We start from the raw sequence: 17,631 nt of genomic DNA, 5'->3' as shown, positions 1-17,631 counted from the left end.
TCACTTCAAAAAGACCAGCTACATCTGGAACAGTTCCTCTTTGCGCTGAACAGTGGAGTGATTGTCACTTCATGTCCTGTCTAGTCCTTGGCCTATTGCAAGTATACTAAGTCGTTGCTTTCTCACTTCATTGGCCAATTAAGTAAACAGAAATAAAACTAGAATTCTAGCATTTTCCTAGAAACATCAGCTCTCCTCTGCATTTGCTGTAATGACATTATCAACAGATAGTTATAGAAAAACAGTATTATGTCAAGAGACCAGAAAAGAATGGAATTTGAGCATCACTGAATGTTTGGCAGCAGCCTTGGCCTCTCTCTTTACCTCAGTGAATGATGCCTTGGGGTATTTTCAGCCAGGTCTTCTCCTAGACATGAATAACTCTGAGCCATCAGCTCTAGTGCTTGGGTTTTTATAGCCCTGCCTTAGCCTCTAAGTGTCTCATATCCTTCTATCTAGTGAGGTCTATCTTTTTCTATTTGTATTACTCAAGGTTGAACCTATGGACTCCTGTGTTCTAGGCACACACTCGCTATAGCACCAGCATAAGTTCTGTTTTACATTTACATTATGAAGGTAGAATTAGTTGGGTAAAAGGCAGTTAGCAGTTAAAAGCATTAGCCCTGTAGAATGGGAAAACTAGTGAGGTGGGAGAGAATATGGGTGTTGCCATGGATGTAAGGACACACATTAATTTCACCTCCTCTCTTGGGGCTTCTTCCTGAATATGGGAGCAGAAGTCATACTCACTTCTGCACTTTCTTTTTTAATATTTATTTTTATTACTCTTGATCATGTGTGTACATGAGTGCAGGTACCCATGGAGGGCAGAGGCATTGGATTCCTTAAAGTTACAGTTAAAGATAGTTGTGAGCTGCCTGTATCATACAGGTCCTGAGACGTGAGTTCTGATCCTCTGGAAGAGCAGCAAGTGCTCTTAACCATGAAGCCACCTCTGCAGTCCCATTAACCTTTTCTTAATAAGTGCTTTCAAATGTCCTGAGTGGGAAACAGAAACTTTACTCACTAACTTGACTTGTTGCTTAAGGCTACTTCTATTAAGACAAGTTAAGTTATAGAATTAAGGAAACAAATGATATAAAGTTTCAGGGACATTTCACTATGAATGACAATTGTATTGAGGACTCAATGATGTTATCATTGCTGTTATAACATTAATTGAGGTATGCGATGACCAAGGAGTCCAGATGACATTGGATCCCCTAGAGCTCGAGGTAGAGGCAGCTGGGAGCTGCCTGACATGGGTGCTATGAACCAAACTTAAGTTCTCTAAAGGGCAGGAGAGATGCTGAGCCATCTCTCCATATATTGTTGTTAGTAATCTTAGCATTCACTTTGTTTCTAGAAGGCAAAGTACTATGTCTTTGCTTTATTATGCTTTATTCAAGTAACTAACATGGAAACAAAATGCAACAGTCTTAAGACAAGAGATGGAATTGGGGGTTTATGTGTTTTAAAGAAACCCATTATAGTCAATAATTAATGTATGCTAGCTGTGGGGGTTTGAATGTGCTTGGCCCATGGGAGGTGCTACCATTAGGGAGCGTGGCCTTGTTGGAGAAAGTGCATCACCATGGGGGGTATGCTTTGAGGTCTCCTAGTGCTCAAGCTCTGCCCACTCTAGGAGATAGTCTTTCCTGGTTGCAGTTGCATCAAGATGCAGAACACTCAGCTCCTTCTCCAGTACCATATGTGCCTGGATGCTGCCATGCTTCCTGACAAGCTGATAATAGACCTCTGAAAATGTAAGCCAACCCCAAATAAATATTGTTCTTCGTAAAAGTTGCCTTGGTCATGATGCCACTTCACAACAATAATACCCAAATTAAGACAGAAGTAAAAATTATCTTTTTAAAAATAAGAAAAATCTGTAACAAAGTAGTTCTCCTACAAGCCTATTCTAACCTGAAAACAGTTTAAGTCAGAATGTGTTCACTACACAGATTGACATAGTAGCTCAGCAGCATGGTGCCCATGAAGTGGGCACATCATTTGCCTTGGAGACAGCGTGGGGCTCAACCCCCAGGAAGGCTAACTCCATCTCCTAGCAGCCATGGTTATTTGCCTAGGGTTAAGACCCTGGAAAATCCCCTTTCACGTTAATATGCCCATCGGCTCTGCAATTGTTCTCCTGTTATTTGTGCAGCCATTTCCAGGACAGACTCTCCCACAGCTGATCTCCTGGTACTATGACTCTTACAGCTCTTCCTGCCCCCTCTTCCGTGATGTTCCTTAAATCACAGTTACAGGAACTGTAATGTAAGTGGGGCTGGGCTTTCCTTTGTTTGTCAAGCTCTGCATTGTGTTGAGTTGTGGTTTTCTGTGATGGTTTCCATTTGCTGTAATGGCAGGCTTTGTTGATGAGGAGAGAGAGCAAAACTTTTCTATGAGAAGTGGCTTACGCTCAGAGAGACGTTTATTTATTCTTATTGCATGTGTACATATGATGTGAGTGTGAAGTGTGGGTGTGCCTGTGCCACGGCATGCCTATGGAGGTCAGAGTACATCTTTGGAAGTAGATTCTCTCCTTCCATTGTCAACTCCTGGGACTGAACTCAGCTCTAGGCTTTTACTTGCTCAGACATTTTGATGTGGTCATTTTGTGGTCAATACATTTTTAAATATAAATTTGTGATTGATCTAGATTGATTCTAAGGTCTTATCCAGTTTATTGAATTTTGGTGATATACAAGGCATAAAGTGTACCTCACCTGCTGACTACATGATATTGCATGTACAAATATCCTTGGATTACAGTTCAGTTAGGGTACATGTCTTAACAGTAGTCACTAAATATCCAATGAATTGCAGTGGCTTTTAGTAGCTCCTCTTATTAATATGCATTTAGTTTCGCTTAAAAATTTATGAGATTTCTTTGAACTGAATCCATTTAGACTTTTGCCGATGGCTCTGAAGGAGTAGACAGTATTAGACTAATGTCAGTGAATAGAATCATGCAAGCTGGGGAAATATTTTTAGACATGTATATACTATGACAAAACGGTGGATGGAAGGCATTGGAGAACAGTGAAAATAGCTGGTACTTGAGAGGCCAAACCCTACGGACAAGGAAGCCCATTAAGAGGGGCACCCTGTGCTTGCTTTTGCATTTGTTTTTGTTCTTCTAGGGATGTTGCAGTTCTCAGTCAGACTCTTCTTGGCTCTGAACCATGCACCAAACATTCTCCTCCAAACAGGGAAGTTCAAATCTACCAAGAAACCTGGACTAGACATAAAAAGAGAAATTTCCAGATAAAAAGAGAACTACATTGCCATTTGACACTGCTAAAGCCACTTGTGCCTGAAGTGGAGGGCTAGGATACTGGACAGAAAGCAGCTACCTGGAAGGTTAAGAATTCAAGACTCTCAAAGGACTGAGAAGTGAAGAGATGACAACCAGGGACTGCAGGGAGGAATGGTTTCCAGAAGAGACAAAAAGACTTTCATCTGAGTTTTCATCCAGACTTTCATCTGGAGTTTCTCCAGAGATGCCATAACTAGGTTAACCTTCACAAAGCCTGAAGACAGTTTCTACTGATTAAGTTAGATCAGGATCAGCCCACACCTTCCAAAGGAAAACTAAGTTCTACTGTGATGAAGAAATACAAACATTTCTTTCCAGAGATTGCATGTTGGCTGCCTGCTGTGGGCTGTGGGAATTTACACTGCAAAAGTCTTTGCTTGAGCCTGTGTTTGCTTTAACCATTTGCATTTCAATGATGTTGAGGTGAAGGTTCTACTTCTAGCTTGTTCTTCCTCTTTACCTACAGTCTCAGCACAAGACCTTGTCAGCCTTATAAATCACTTGCTTGAATCTTAAGGCACAGACAGTGACTCACAAGAGCTCTGTGTCAGATGCCAAGGATGGATAGACCTATGGGGTCTGGGAGAAGGGTCAGGGGAGAGCCAGTCCTCCAACAGGAGACTTGAACACCATGATTGTAAGCCCATCACTCTGGCCCCAAGAGACAAACCTTTCCATTCACTGACTAATTTATAGTATTTTACATTTATAAAAATTACATTGTTTGTAAAAAAATATACATCTATATATATACATACCTATACATACATATATATATATACACACATATATATACATATATATAGTCATATATATGTATATATATATATATGTATATATATATATATATATATATATAGTCACACAATGCTTTCACAAGAACACAACTAGGTCTAGAGTCAGCACCTGTTTAAGAAAATAGACAACTAGAACTTAGAGCTCAGACATGTCAAATTGATGAATAGAATTAAGGTTGCAGGGCTAGGGTACATGACTCAGCAGTAGAAAATTTGCCAAGGCTGCCTAAAGCCCTAGGTTTGAGCCTAAGCACCCAGTGATGGGGGCAGAACTGAGTTTGACTGACAGTTTTATGCTCATTCTAGGGAACCTGACAGTCAAACATTAAATGTTACTGAAAAATGTGTATAGACAAGTATTTATATAAAAAACAGCCTTCCCCACACTAGAATTTGAACAATATAAAAATAATAAAATTTTAGACACTTATTTATTAAAAGTAAGAAAAAGAGAGCTGGAGAGATGGCTCAGCGATTCAGAGCACTGACTGCTCTTCCAGAGGTCCTGAGTTCAATTCCCAGCAACCACATGGTGGCTCACAACCATCTATTGTGAGATCCAATGCCCTCTTTTGGTGTCCGAAGACAGCTACAGTGTACTCAGATAAATAAAATAAATAAATATTAAAAAAATAAGTTAAAGAATCTGACTGACTATATATAAACCAGTCATTATTGTTTGTTCTGCTTTAAAAAAAACCAAAACATACAAACAAAAGAAAACCCCAAACAACAACAAAGCCAACCAACCAAACAAACAAACAAGCGAACCAGTTTTAAAAGAGACATTTGCATCTTGGTTACTGCAAATCTGGTAGGCTTGCGTTTGGGGTGTCCCAGTATGCTAGGTGCTTTTTCAGGTAAACACTCATGGTCCATGCTATACTTTTAGTCAGTTTAAACAGTGCATATAAAGGACCAAGGATTAAAAAGGCAGGAACAAAGAAACTAAAGCAGAGGATGGAGATGGGTAGAGGCATGAGGTCCTCGTTTCAGGAAGGACAGTCTATGTGGCCACAGGTGACCCAGATCCTACACCACCACTGGAAGTTCTTGCTGGCAGATCAGACACAAACGCTCATGCTGGGAAAACCAAGTTCCAGCCAGAGAGTAAACCCTGGAGTGCTCTGAGAGGTGTTGTTCATTGTCAAAAGAAAGAAGAAGTTCCCATAAACAGACATTTCACCACACCATATGGTATCAAACCCTGGAGAGCTTGGTGAGAAGTAAGGGAGGAACATTAAAATACACCTGCTCCTCTCAGCTTCTGTTTATTTATTTGAAAAGTTACGGTGACCTTCAGGTAGCTATGAAGAGTGCATCAGGCACTCATTAGACTCTCTGAATCTTACTCTACAAAACAAATGTAGTTCTTTCTTTTGCCCCTCCCCGAGTGAACTTGACATAGCTCTGGGATAAATCAGTAAAGAGTCCCAGTCTCCCTGGCTTCTACATGTTTATCCCAGGGTTTTCTGGGAAGGCTGCCTTTTCACTCTTCATGAATAGTTCATGTGCTAAGTCTCTAATGGAAACAAAGTGACATGTCTTATTACTGTTGGCTTTTTGGCTTTTGGAAGGCACTGGTGAAGGGAGTGCCTTGAAACAATTAGTTCTCTGTAACTGATTATTTTTATTTTAACAATGCCCATTTCCCAAGAGCTGTTTATCCTCCAAAGAAAACAGCTATGACTAAATGTGTATTGTATCTAAGCAGACACCTGCAGTGAACTACACTGGATGCTAAGTGGGAATTCCAAATGGAGAATGGAGAAGCATTTGATTTTGTAGTCTATTAGTTAATTTTTCCCCATCCAGTGAAATTTAGACAGTGCAAGAAACATAGAAGAAAAGCTTAAATAAATGGTATATATCAGACTGATTCTGACTGGTTCTGTAGACAGAACCATATTGTAGAAGCCAGTAGCTGCAGTGACTTGCAATATTTAGTGATAACCAAGGTGTGGCATTGTCCAAGCCAAGTGGTGCAATGTCTTGTGCAGGAGAAGCATCACGGGGTTCTAGCTTAAGCATTAGCCTTCTTGTGGCTGAAATCTGGAGATGTTTAGGAGATGTATGGAAGCATGGAATAGATTCAGTGGGTTTATACAGTAATATTTCAGCATTTTAATGATTGATGAGGTTCTACTTATGCCTCCCAGCCACGAATTAGCCTGGTAATTATTTCCCTCATTGTTAAACAAATTTGGATGTACTTTGGCTTAAGTAATTTAAAAAAGCAGATCTATAAATAGTAGCCTGAATCCACTAACAAATGACAAACTCATGATGGAGGGATGACTCACAGGTTAAGAGCACATACAGGGTCTGAGTTCAGTTCCCAGCATCCCTACTGGGTGGCTCACAACTGCCTATAACTCCACAGGCTTTGAACTTCTCCACACAATGGCCTTGCTGCCCAGGTAGAGAATAGAGAATGTTACAAGTCCTGTCTCTCAGCTGCAGCAGTCTCTCCACCACTGAGTTTTCTCCAGCTAGCAGGGCTTCTCAGAGAATCCCTCCATTCTGGTCTTCATGCCTCAGTCTGATCTTATACAAGAGCCTGTTTTTGGTTGTCAGTCTTTCCCTTTCTGGTTCTTTCCACAAAGCTCAATATTTTCTGTGTGAACCAGCCTCATCTCAAACTATAATCTTTTTGTTTTGTGTTTGCCTTTTTTTTTTTAACATTCTCCATTAAAACCGTGGCCTTTAATCCATAAATTCTGGATCACTCAAAAACTTTTCAGACATGTAAATTTTCAGAGTGCACTCAGATATTGTAACAGCAACTCCAGCAGTGAGGCCAAATGCTCTGTCTATTGAGAGTCTCCTTCACACAATGGATGGACCCTGAATGCAGACAGGGTATGGAGCCACCTATGAAGTCACATTGCTTCTACGTTCTCTTCCTGTTGTCTTTTTCACAGCCATGGAGTAGGTACCACTTCTTGTTTAAGCTCTTTTTTTCTATAGACTCCAAACTCGTAGCCTGGTTCTCTGCTGTGCTTCCTTCCACTAGCATCTCCACACACCCAGTCAAAAACTTTGCTGTAACTACCAGTGTCTCCAAAACCTCGCCAGCACTGCACCTTCTCAGAGATGTCTCCACATCATCACAGGGAGGCACCTACCAGTCAACTCAGGGATTTCTCAATGATGCTCCTCCCCTGCCCGCTACATTCTCATACTCAATCACTGAAAAAACCTCAACAGTTCTAAAACCTGTCACTGTCCCCACCTCAGCATTGTCCTAATACTCATAGTTCTGGTGACAGCAGCCTGCATGCTCACTGTGGCTCTTTTCAGTATTCTAAATAGTTCCAGTCATTCTCTGAAAGGGTAAGCACCCTCATATGAATATGCCACCTGTTATGAATGGCTCTGTGTTGCTTGTATTTTTATGTTAATTCTGCTCTCCCAGGAGATGCTGTCTAGAACTAGGAATGAGTCAAGAACTCAGGTACCTTCTTGTGAACAAATCCCCTAATGAATAAAGGAGTCTATCACTGGGCAAGTAGGCAGGACTTCCTGGATGGACAGTGGAAGAGAGGAAGCAGGAGAGAGTTAGGTCCTTTTGGAACAGGGACAGCATATGGGTAAGATGTAACTGCTAGAGTTTCCCCTTATCAGGACGGATCCTCAAAGATTCGCCAACGGAGCAATCGGATTTTAATAAGGCTTTCAAGATTAGGTTTTAGTTGTTGCACCCAGAGTCTGAGTTGCCATTGTTTCTGAACTAAGATTGTGTTGTGTTTCCCTTCACATGGCTGCTTGTCTAGGTTCAAGAGAGAAAGGCATGGTGGCAGAGCATGAGTTTGCCTGATGTGTGCCACAAAGGTCGTGAAAGATTTGAAGCACGGGGCTGGCATGGTAACTACCCGACAGCGGGAACCTAGTGAGCTGGGTGGAGATATTTCAGGAACTCCAGGCCAGAGAGTTTCCATGAAATAAAACAGTTTGCCCATTGCTTGTCAGTGCATGGCCAGCCAGGCTGCCAAGGCAGAGGCACAAGTGTGGAAACATGCAGGTTCTTTTTGTAATATTTCCCATAACAGCCACCACATCTAAAGGGAGAAAAAGATAAAAATTGACAATAAAATCCATCAAGGCAAAACAACCAAAACACCCAAGACTTCATATTTGGTTAGGCTGATGGTGAGCATCTCAAGGGTACGGGAGCTGGTATTTGTGTCAACCTGCACTTTCTGTCTCCTCTTTTCATCCCATCAACCATTTTCTTCATCTAGACAACACTAACCACTCTTCTTGTATACAGCCTCAGCTAACCTTGCTTTCTCAGCCCGAAATAGCCCGTTGTCAGCCACACATTCTTCATTTGTCTAACAAGCAGAAGGGGTGTTATGGATTCAGTTACAAGCAATAAAATGTACCACATATAATATGAAGTCATATACTCTACATGAAAGGTTTCTTCTCAGAGCTTGAAAAAAAAAACCACCATCTACGCGTTACCTTGTAAGTCAGAAGTTCAAGTTTTCAATGTTTTTCAATTTTTAAAGGTCTGCAGCAAATATTAAAGATCTGCACCACACCTGTGTACCATAGGGAAGCTGCCAAGTAAAATACATGTGCAAGTCTTGTGTAACAGTTTTCTCCGAGATCAAAACACTCCACCCTGCTTGTGAGCTGCTTAAACAGGGAGCTAAACAACTAAAAATTAGCTTCAGGAAGTACCTGAAACTGACTAGATTCACTAGGCCCTTCGCTGCCAGTGTAAACAGAGCCCAGTTACTAAGAAGACTCTCAGACAAGACCAGCTTCCAGGAAGAAGCAAAAGCCAGCTGATCTGCTTAAAAGAGGTTTAGGGCAGCTGAGGCACCTGAGAACAGTCTCCTACCTGTTGGTTGAGCTACCTGCAGACTGTGCAGTGTACTTCAGAATCCCTGCTATTGTGATCTGACACCCATGCTAGAGTAGACCTTGCTGATGCAGCTGTGTTTTGAGTTGTTTCTGCTCCTGTCAAAACCCCTTACCTATATCCTTTAAGTGACCCCAGTGAAACTCATTGGTTCACCAAATTGGACTTTGGTGGTATCTATCCTTTGGTCTGTCAAGGCTCCCTATCTGGGGTGTGTTTCATCTCCCCAGGAAAATTTTGTCACACAACAGCAAGCTATCAGTATGGACCTTGATCTTAATTCTGCTAGAACTTAGGTATTTAAAGTTGGCCTAACTTCCTACCTTTCCACTTAGAGTACATACTGGTACAGGCAGAGGGAAATGGTCCTTCAGCCTTCACAATACTTGGTGTAAATGTCACCAGCTGTGGCATATCTTATAGCTGATGGTTTACTCATTTCAATCATTGGTCCTACAGTAGTGTGGCAGTCTTCTCTAGGTATTGACAGTACCAGTGAACTTCCACTGTGCCTATGCAGAGGTGCCCATGTACTCTCTAGATTCAAACTTTTAGGTCACTTTGTAGTTTCCCCTTCCTAACCAGATAATGTACTTTGATCAAATGTCATCATGTACCTTGTATTCTGTTTAAAGAATGTGTCTCCCCCTCCTCTTCTCTTCTGCTTTTAAGACTAGGTAGTGACCCATAGACCTCCTGTGTGCTATGTAAATGCTCTACCACTGAATCATATCTCAGCTGCATGATTCTAAGCATGTGTATTTATGCACATATCCATTTTATAAGACAATAAACAAATAATGAGTATGTAAAAGCAGTTTTGGTAATTTTATTGAACTATTTTAGTCTGAGACTTTTTTTCACGTTGGAAAATAAGAAAAAAATGTGTTCATTTGTTTCATTTGATAATTTTAGAATGCAACATCTTCCCATTTCACAAAAGCTCTGAAAATCAGTTTTCATTTTTTGTTATAGCTATAGCCCTCAGTTATAAAACTTAAACATATTTTTCAAATTAATTTAAACTTGCTATTATTGGACTTGAGAAGGGGTCAAATATAACTTTTAGTCACTGAAATTTTCTTATATCTAAACATTAAGAGGAAATTGCTTAACCATCAATTTACTGTTCAATTGAACTAATGTGTAGATACACATGCCCCATGTATGTGGATTGTTTCTCCATCGTTACCATCTGATTAAAACTATCCATAAAGAAACACAGTTTTGCAGTTACTCAATATTGCTGAAAATAAACTAGTAAATACTTTCCCTTTTTATGTGTGCATGATAAGAAAGTTGGAATTTCTGCCAAATTCAAATGTTAAATATTTAACTCCTACCATATTACTCTAAAATGTTGTATGCCATTGTGCACACAAACTCAACTTTATGTAGACTCTTACGTTTTGAGCATTGACACTTGGTGCTTTGCATTCATTAAATGTGTATTGCCTGTAAGGCTTGGCTTACCTGCAGACTATTGAAAATGACAAAGAGAACCAACATCCAGAAGTGTCTGTAGGCCATATGCAGTCCTCCCCAAAGCCATGTCACAGAAATCAGGGCGAAGAGATATAAAATCAGAGGAATTTCTGGAAATCACAAAGAAGACAAGGAAAGATGTTCAGAATATTGCATGATTAATCACATGTAAACACAGTATTAGTTTGGACTCCTTCTCATGGTAGATGGTCTATACCCTAATACCCATCCAGGAAACAACCTTGGAAATCCTTCCTTTTCCTGTGTGGAGGAGGGAAGGCATTGTGCGGAGCCACATAGTTCTGGGTTTTCATATGGGTCTGCTTGCCACTTGGGGAAAGAGAAGGAAGACATTTGTCCCTGCCTAGGCTACCACCTGCTGGACTGTGTGGGAAGTCGCAGGAACAAGCACAAAGATTCCCAAATTTCTTGAGGTAGCCCTGTGCTCTACAGTAAGCATACTCCAACATGGCATTAAAATCATGACGTTTAAAGTTCTTTGCATGATACTCAGCTTTTATTTCCTTGAGAAGATAATAAAATGTATTGTGACTGTTCCAAGTGGAGATGAAGTGACTGACTCAGTTGCCATCAGGGGACGTGTGTTCTACCCATCATGCTCTTGTGCAGTTGTCCTGATGGTTTCCATACTAAGTACCCTGCACAATGGGTCCATTGTGTCACGGGAGCTATAAGTTGATTTTTATTATTTTTTGTGTATGTGTGTTTGCCTGAATGTTTTGTATGACCTGCTGAAGCCAGAAGAGGGTGTCAGATGCTGTGAAACAAGTTACAGACAGTGGTGAGTCAACTGGTGTGTGCTGGGAATTGAATCTGGGTCCCCTGAAAGGGCAGCAGTGCTCTCAACCACAGATCTATCTCTCTCTCCAGCTTCTCTAACAGTGATTCTGGGTCACAGGACCATGGTCATTCCCACTTGTCTCTGATTTAGTGAGGGAATGCTATTAGAGTTTTCAGATGTCTTTACAGAAAAGATTTTAATAGTGATATCACAATCTATGTGTACTTTAGAAAATTAATGAAATCTTAAAGCAGTCATACATAAATATATTTTCATGATATTGAAATGCATGAGGATAGACTACTGCAGGAACTCCCAGGAGAGTCCTGATCATCCATGAGCAGCACTTAAAAATCCTCACACACTCTGGGGATTTGAGTAGTTAGATATGACTTTAGCAATTAAAAAATTTTATTTTGTTCTGAAACAACCGCAAAAATGCAGATTAGATGTAATGTCAGTATGGCTACAGGACTTTGTGGTCTTAAAAATTTACCTGGAAGTTGTCAACTGCATCTTCTTTACTCTGTAAATACTACATTTTGTATTTTCTACAAAGATATACTGTTTTATAGACAGTTTCAAAAATGAAGAAAGCAACACTGAAACACCCTCAAGTTCCGTTTGGTTATTATTTTTAAATTTTAATTTATTATTTTGTATGAATGAATTTTTGTGTGTATGTATGTGTCTATGTATTATATATACATGATATGTAGGATGTATGTGTATGTTTGTAAGTATGTATGTACATATGTATTGAATATAGTATGTATGTATGTATATATGTATGCATGCATTTTGCTTGTGTGCCTGAGTGAGGGCAACTGCATTCCACAGCATGTGTGTTAGCCAGAGGACAACTTTCAGGAACTGATTTTGTCCTTTCACAGTGGATTCTGGGTTTCAAACTCAGGCCATCATGCCTGCATGACAAACACTTTTACCCACTGAGCGATCTCACAAACACCATTCAGTTATTCTAACAATTTCCTCTGTCCAGTGAGAGCCAGAGTTGCATTGTTGGCATCTCTGTATTCCTTTGAACCCAAATGGTTGAGATCTTTGACTCTGACATACTGATTTATTACAGGCAGTTTCTCTTGTAGAGTACTGTGCTGGTTAGCTTTACATTTCAGCTTGACTCAATTTAGAATCACCTGAGGAAGAGGTTGTTAGTGAGAGATCATTGCTATTGGGTTGCCCTGTGTTCATAACTACAGGGATTGCCTTGATTGCTAATGTTAATTGATGTGAAGAAGACCCAGTCCACTCTTGGTGGTTCCATTCCCTAGGCAAGGGACCTGGATTGTATAAGGGTAGGAAAATCAAACTGAACACAGGCAAACAAGTAAGCAGGTATACATGTGGCTGTGAGGTGACCAGCTGTCATATGTTCCAGCCACCTTGATTTCTTTTCTCTTGAACTAACTGTGAGAAAAAAAAAATAACCAAAAACCAAAAACCAACCAACCAACCAAACAAACAAAAAACCCCTTTCTCCCCTTGCAGTTGCTTTAGTTAGAGCATTTTATCATAGGAACAGGACTGAAACTAGAACAAGTACTCTAAAATTTGAGTTTATTTGATTTTTTCATGTTGACATTTGGAATGTAAATGTAGACAACACGTGATAATGGATATTTTAACCTAGAAACTCAGTTTGTCCGGGTAATGAAGATACTCATTCTGGTCACTTGGGTATGGGATTGCATAGATTTTCCATTAAAATTAGCCTTCTTAACAGTGGAAACCTTTGTAAATAACAAGTATCTTGTGTGGCACACCTTAGAGACTATATAAATATCTTTTTTCCACTACCAAATGTTTAGTCACTTTTATAGTTTGGACTGAGACATTCCTACTACATTTAGAAGAGTATTATTCATTAATATTTATCTTATTTTGATGCTCAGTTGCCCATAGCTGGAGTCCTTACTTGTGGCTTCCATGTCGTTTCCTTTCTCTACAATTCTATTGGCACTTGCCCAAGATGTTTCAGACATTCTCTACTCTGGTTCCAGGTTCTTTTAGGAGAGAATTTGAATGATCTGTATGACATACAGGTGGACATGGTCACTTGCTTTTGGTACTCCTAGGGGGTCTCAATAGCCAGCAACTGTCACACACACACACACACACACACACACACACACACACACACACCTGCTCCCAATAGCATATGCACTGACTCAAGTTTAATGTAATTTCTTGTTATACAAAATATTTGTTGATTATGAAGGTTTTCTCTTGGTAGAGGGTAATTTAAGATTAATTTCATGATTCAATGATATTGCTTCTACTGGTTCTTAGAGGATACATTCTCAGATATATGTATGAAAATGTGCACTGTATCCTGTTTTTTATGTCACCTGTTAATGATAATGTTGACAATATTTGCCTTTTCACTTGATGGCTTCTATTTGGCACATTAACATTGCCAGCTTCACTATTCTTGCTCTTCGGAGCTACCATTAAGTGTTATCTGTACCCAAGAAATACAATACTTGAGCAGTCAACCTGAAAGCTGACTGATAGCTTCTTAAGTGGCTAATAAATAGGCAGTTTATTATATATAGTGTAGATATATGTACAGTGTGGATATCCATACAGTGTAGATTCATATAGAGTATGGATACATGTACAATATGGATGTACATACAGTGTGGATATATGTACAATGTGAATGTACATACGGGGTAGATACACATATGGTATGGATGTACATACAGTGTAGATACACATACAGTGTTGATAGATGTACAGTATGGATATATATGCAGTGTTGTTGTGAATAGTCCTTGTGCTGTTTGTATTTTGATGCTAATTCCACTTTCCCAGGAGGGGGTTGCAGATGACAAGTGAATCATGTACACAGGTGACTTCTTGTGAACCTTCTCCCCACCTTAACTTGTAAAATAAATGCTAGAGCTGGTGACTGGGCAGTGGAAGGGAAGCTGGAGCTAACAAGTTTGGGGGAGAAGGAAGAGAGGGGAGAGGAAATATGATGAGGAGAAGAAGGAAGAAAGATGGAGAAAGAGGGAGATGATCCAGATTCGCATGGCTTTAAATAGCCACAGGTAGCTATGAATATCTCAGAAGGGATGGGTAATTACAGGACAATTTGTTTTATCTAGGTGGGAGATTTAAATCAATATCAATTGGCTCTGAGTTCATTGTGTGGGCATTTTGTGGGGTGAGGATTTATCAATATAATTCTGACTCACATATTACAAGCCTCTAGAGATTTGATTTTACTGGGTTACTGGGTTTTGGGACCCCTGAGCACAGGGGCTAGATGGCTGGGAATGTGAGCAGAATCTGCAACAGGGGACCATGAGATGTGCGGTCGCTTCTTGGTGCTAGTCATGGAGGCAACGGGGTTGCCAGGGCCGAGGGTAGCAGTTGATAGCTTAGAAGATCTAATTTTTTAAATATTTCCTGCAACACAGTGTGGATGTATGCAGTTTGGATGTACACAGTGTGGATGTACATACACTGTGGATATATGTCCAGTGTAGACACACTGGACAATGTGGTGATTGTGTCTCAGTCTGCACAGAACATTATGGCACAAGCTGTAATTGCTACTCAACATGATGTGTAATTAAAATTCGTGAATTGGCTCTCTTCAGGTCTGACCAGCACCTGGGTAGCTAGAGCTCAGGGTCGGCTGACACCCGCCAGCTACCCACGACACCCGCCACAGGATTTTGAGACTTCTGGTGAGTGGTACACAGCTTCTGCTCCAGTCCAATCGCGCGGGACCTGAGACTGCTTTGGTTGGGGAGGCAGAAATCCGGCCTGAGTAGGGCCACAAGCCTCTTCCGGTCAGACCAGCACCGGGGAGGCTAGGGCGCAGGGTCGGCTGACACTCGCCAGCTACCCACAACACCCTCCACAGGATCTTAAGACTTCTGGTAAGTGGAACACAGCTTCTGCTCCAATCCAATTGCTCGCAGGACCTGAGACTGCATTAGTAAGGGAAGCAGAAAACCGGCCTGAGTAGGGCCACAAGCCTCTTCAGGTCTGACCAGCACCTGGGTAGCTAGAGCTCAGGGTCGGTTGACACCCGCCAGCTACCCAGGACACCCGCCACAGGATTTTGAGACTTCTGGTGAGTGGAACACAGCTTCTGCTCCAGTCCAATCCCGCGGGACCTGAGACTGCTTTGGTTGGGGAGGCAGAAATCCAGCCTGAGTAGGGCCACAAGCCTCTTCCGGTCTGAACAGCACCGGGGTAGCTAGAGCACAGGGTCTGCTTACACCCGCCAGCTAACCACGACACCCGCCACAGGATTTTGAGACTACTGGTGAGTGGAACACAGAGTCTGCTCCAATCTTTAAATAGTGACAACAATAACAACTAATCCCAGAGATTACCAGAAGGCGAAAGGTAAACATAAGAATCTTACTAACAGAAACCAAGACCACTCACCATCATCAGAACCCAGCACTCCAACTTCGCCCAGTCCAGGGCACCCCAACACACCGGAAAAGCTAGACCCAGTTCTAAAAGCATATCTCATGATGATGATAGAGGACATCAAGAAGGACTTTAATAACACACTTAAAGAAATACAAAAGAACACTGGTAAACAGGTAGAAGACATTAAAGAGGAAGCACAAAAATCCCATAAAGAATTGCAGGAGAACACTGCTAAACAGGTAGAAGACATTAAAGAGGAAGCACAAAAATCCATTAAAGAATTGCAGGAAAACCAGACCAAACAGGTGATGGAATTGAATAAAACCATCCAAGACCTAAAAAGGCAAGTAGAAACAATGAAGAAAACCCAAATTGAGGCAACACTGGAGATAGAAACACTAGGAAAGAAATCTGGAACCATAGATATGAGCATCAGCAACAGAATACAAGAGATGGAAGAGAGAATCTCAGGTGCAGAAGACTCCATAGAGAACGTCGGCACGACAATCAAAGAAAATACAAAATCCAAAAAGATCCTAACTCAAAATATCCAGGAAATCCAGGACAAAATGAGAAGACCAAACCTACGGATAATAGGAGTAGATGAGAATGAAGATTTTCAACTCAAAGGACCAGCAAATATATTCAACAAAATTATAGAAGAAAACTTCCCAAACCTAAAGAAAGAGATGCCCATGAACATACAAGAAGCTTACAGAACTCCAAATAGACTGGGCCAGAAAAGAAATTCCTTCCAACACATAATAATAAGAACAACAAATGCACTAAATAAAGATAGAATACTAAAAGCAGTAAGGGAAAAAGGTCAAGTAACATATAAAGGCAAGCCTATCAGAATTACACCAGATTTTTCACCAGAGACTATGAAAGCCAGAAGGGCCTGGACAGATGTTATACAGAAACTAAGAGAACACAATTTCCAGCCCAGGCTACTATACCCAGCCAAACTCTCAATTACCATAGATGGAGAAACCAAAGTATTCCACGATAAAACCAAATTCACACATTATCTTTCCACAAATCCAGCACTTCAAAGGATAATAACAGAAAAAAACCAATACAAGGACGGAAACCACGTCATAGAAAAAGCAAGAAGGTAATCCCTCAACAAACCTAAAAGAAGACAGCCACAAAAACAGAACACCAACTCTAACAACAAAAATAAAAGGAAGCAACAATTACTTCTCCCTAATATCTCTTAATATAAATGGACTCAACTCCCCAATAAAAAGACATAGACTAACAGGCTGGCTACAGAAACAGGACCCAACATTTTCTGCTTACAGGAAACTCATCTCAGAGAAAAAGATAGACACTACCTCAGAATGAAAGGCTGGAAAACAATTTTCCAAGCAAATGGTAGGAAGAACCAAGCTGGAGTAGCCATTATAATATCTGATAAGATTGACTTCCAACCCAAAGTCATCAAAAAAGACAAGGAAGGGCATTTCATTCTCATCAAAGGTAAAATCCTCCAAGAGGAACTATCAATTCTGAATATCTATGTGCCAAATACAAGGGCAGCCTCATTCATTCAAGATACTTTAGTAAAGCTCAAAGCACACATTGCACCTCACACAATAATAGTGGGAGACTTCAACACACCACTTTCACCAATGGACAGATCATGGAAACAGAAACTAAACAGGGACACAGTGAAACTAACAGAGGTTATGAAACACATGGATCTGACAGATATCTACAGAACATTTTATCCTAAAACGAAAGGATATACCTTCTTCTCAGCACCTCATGGTACCTTCTCCAAAATTGACCACATAATTGGTCACAAAACAAGCCTCAATATATACAAAAATATTGAAATTGTCCCATGCACCCTATCAGATCACCATGGACTAAGACTGATCTTCAATAACAAAATAAATAATAGCCAACA

General features: G+C 40.6%; 1 protein-coding gene across 1 annotated transcript in view; it reads right to left on the bottom strand.

The window, feature by feature from the left end:
• The window catches only part of Adgrv1 (adhesion G protein-coupled receptor V1), a 504,170-nt gene that overhangs the window by 55,501 nt on the left and 431,038 nt on the right, over window positions 1-17,631 (bottom strand). The window contains exon 89 of the mRNA XM_085830825.1: window positions 10,472-10,593. Coding sequence (XP_085686951.1) covers window positions 10,472-10,593 — 122 coding nt within the window. The remainder of the gene's footprint in view (window positions 1-10,471; window positions 10,594-17,631) is intronic.

The sequence above is a fragment of the Mus caroli genome, unplaced genomic scaffold, assembly GCF_978045245.1.
Source record: "Mus caroli unplaced genomic scaffold, Mus_caroli_1 scaffold_15, whole genome shotgun sequence".
In the NCBI taxonomy this organism is placed as follows: Eukaryota; Metazoa; Chordata; class Mammalia; order Rodentia; family Muridae; genus Mus; species Mus caroli.
This window is presented reverse-complemented; position numbering and strand designations above follow the sequence as displayed.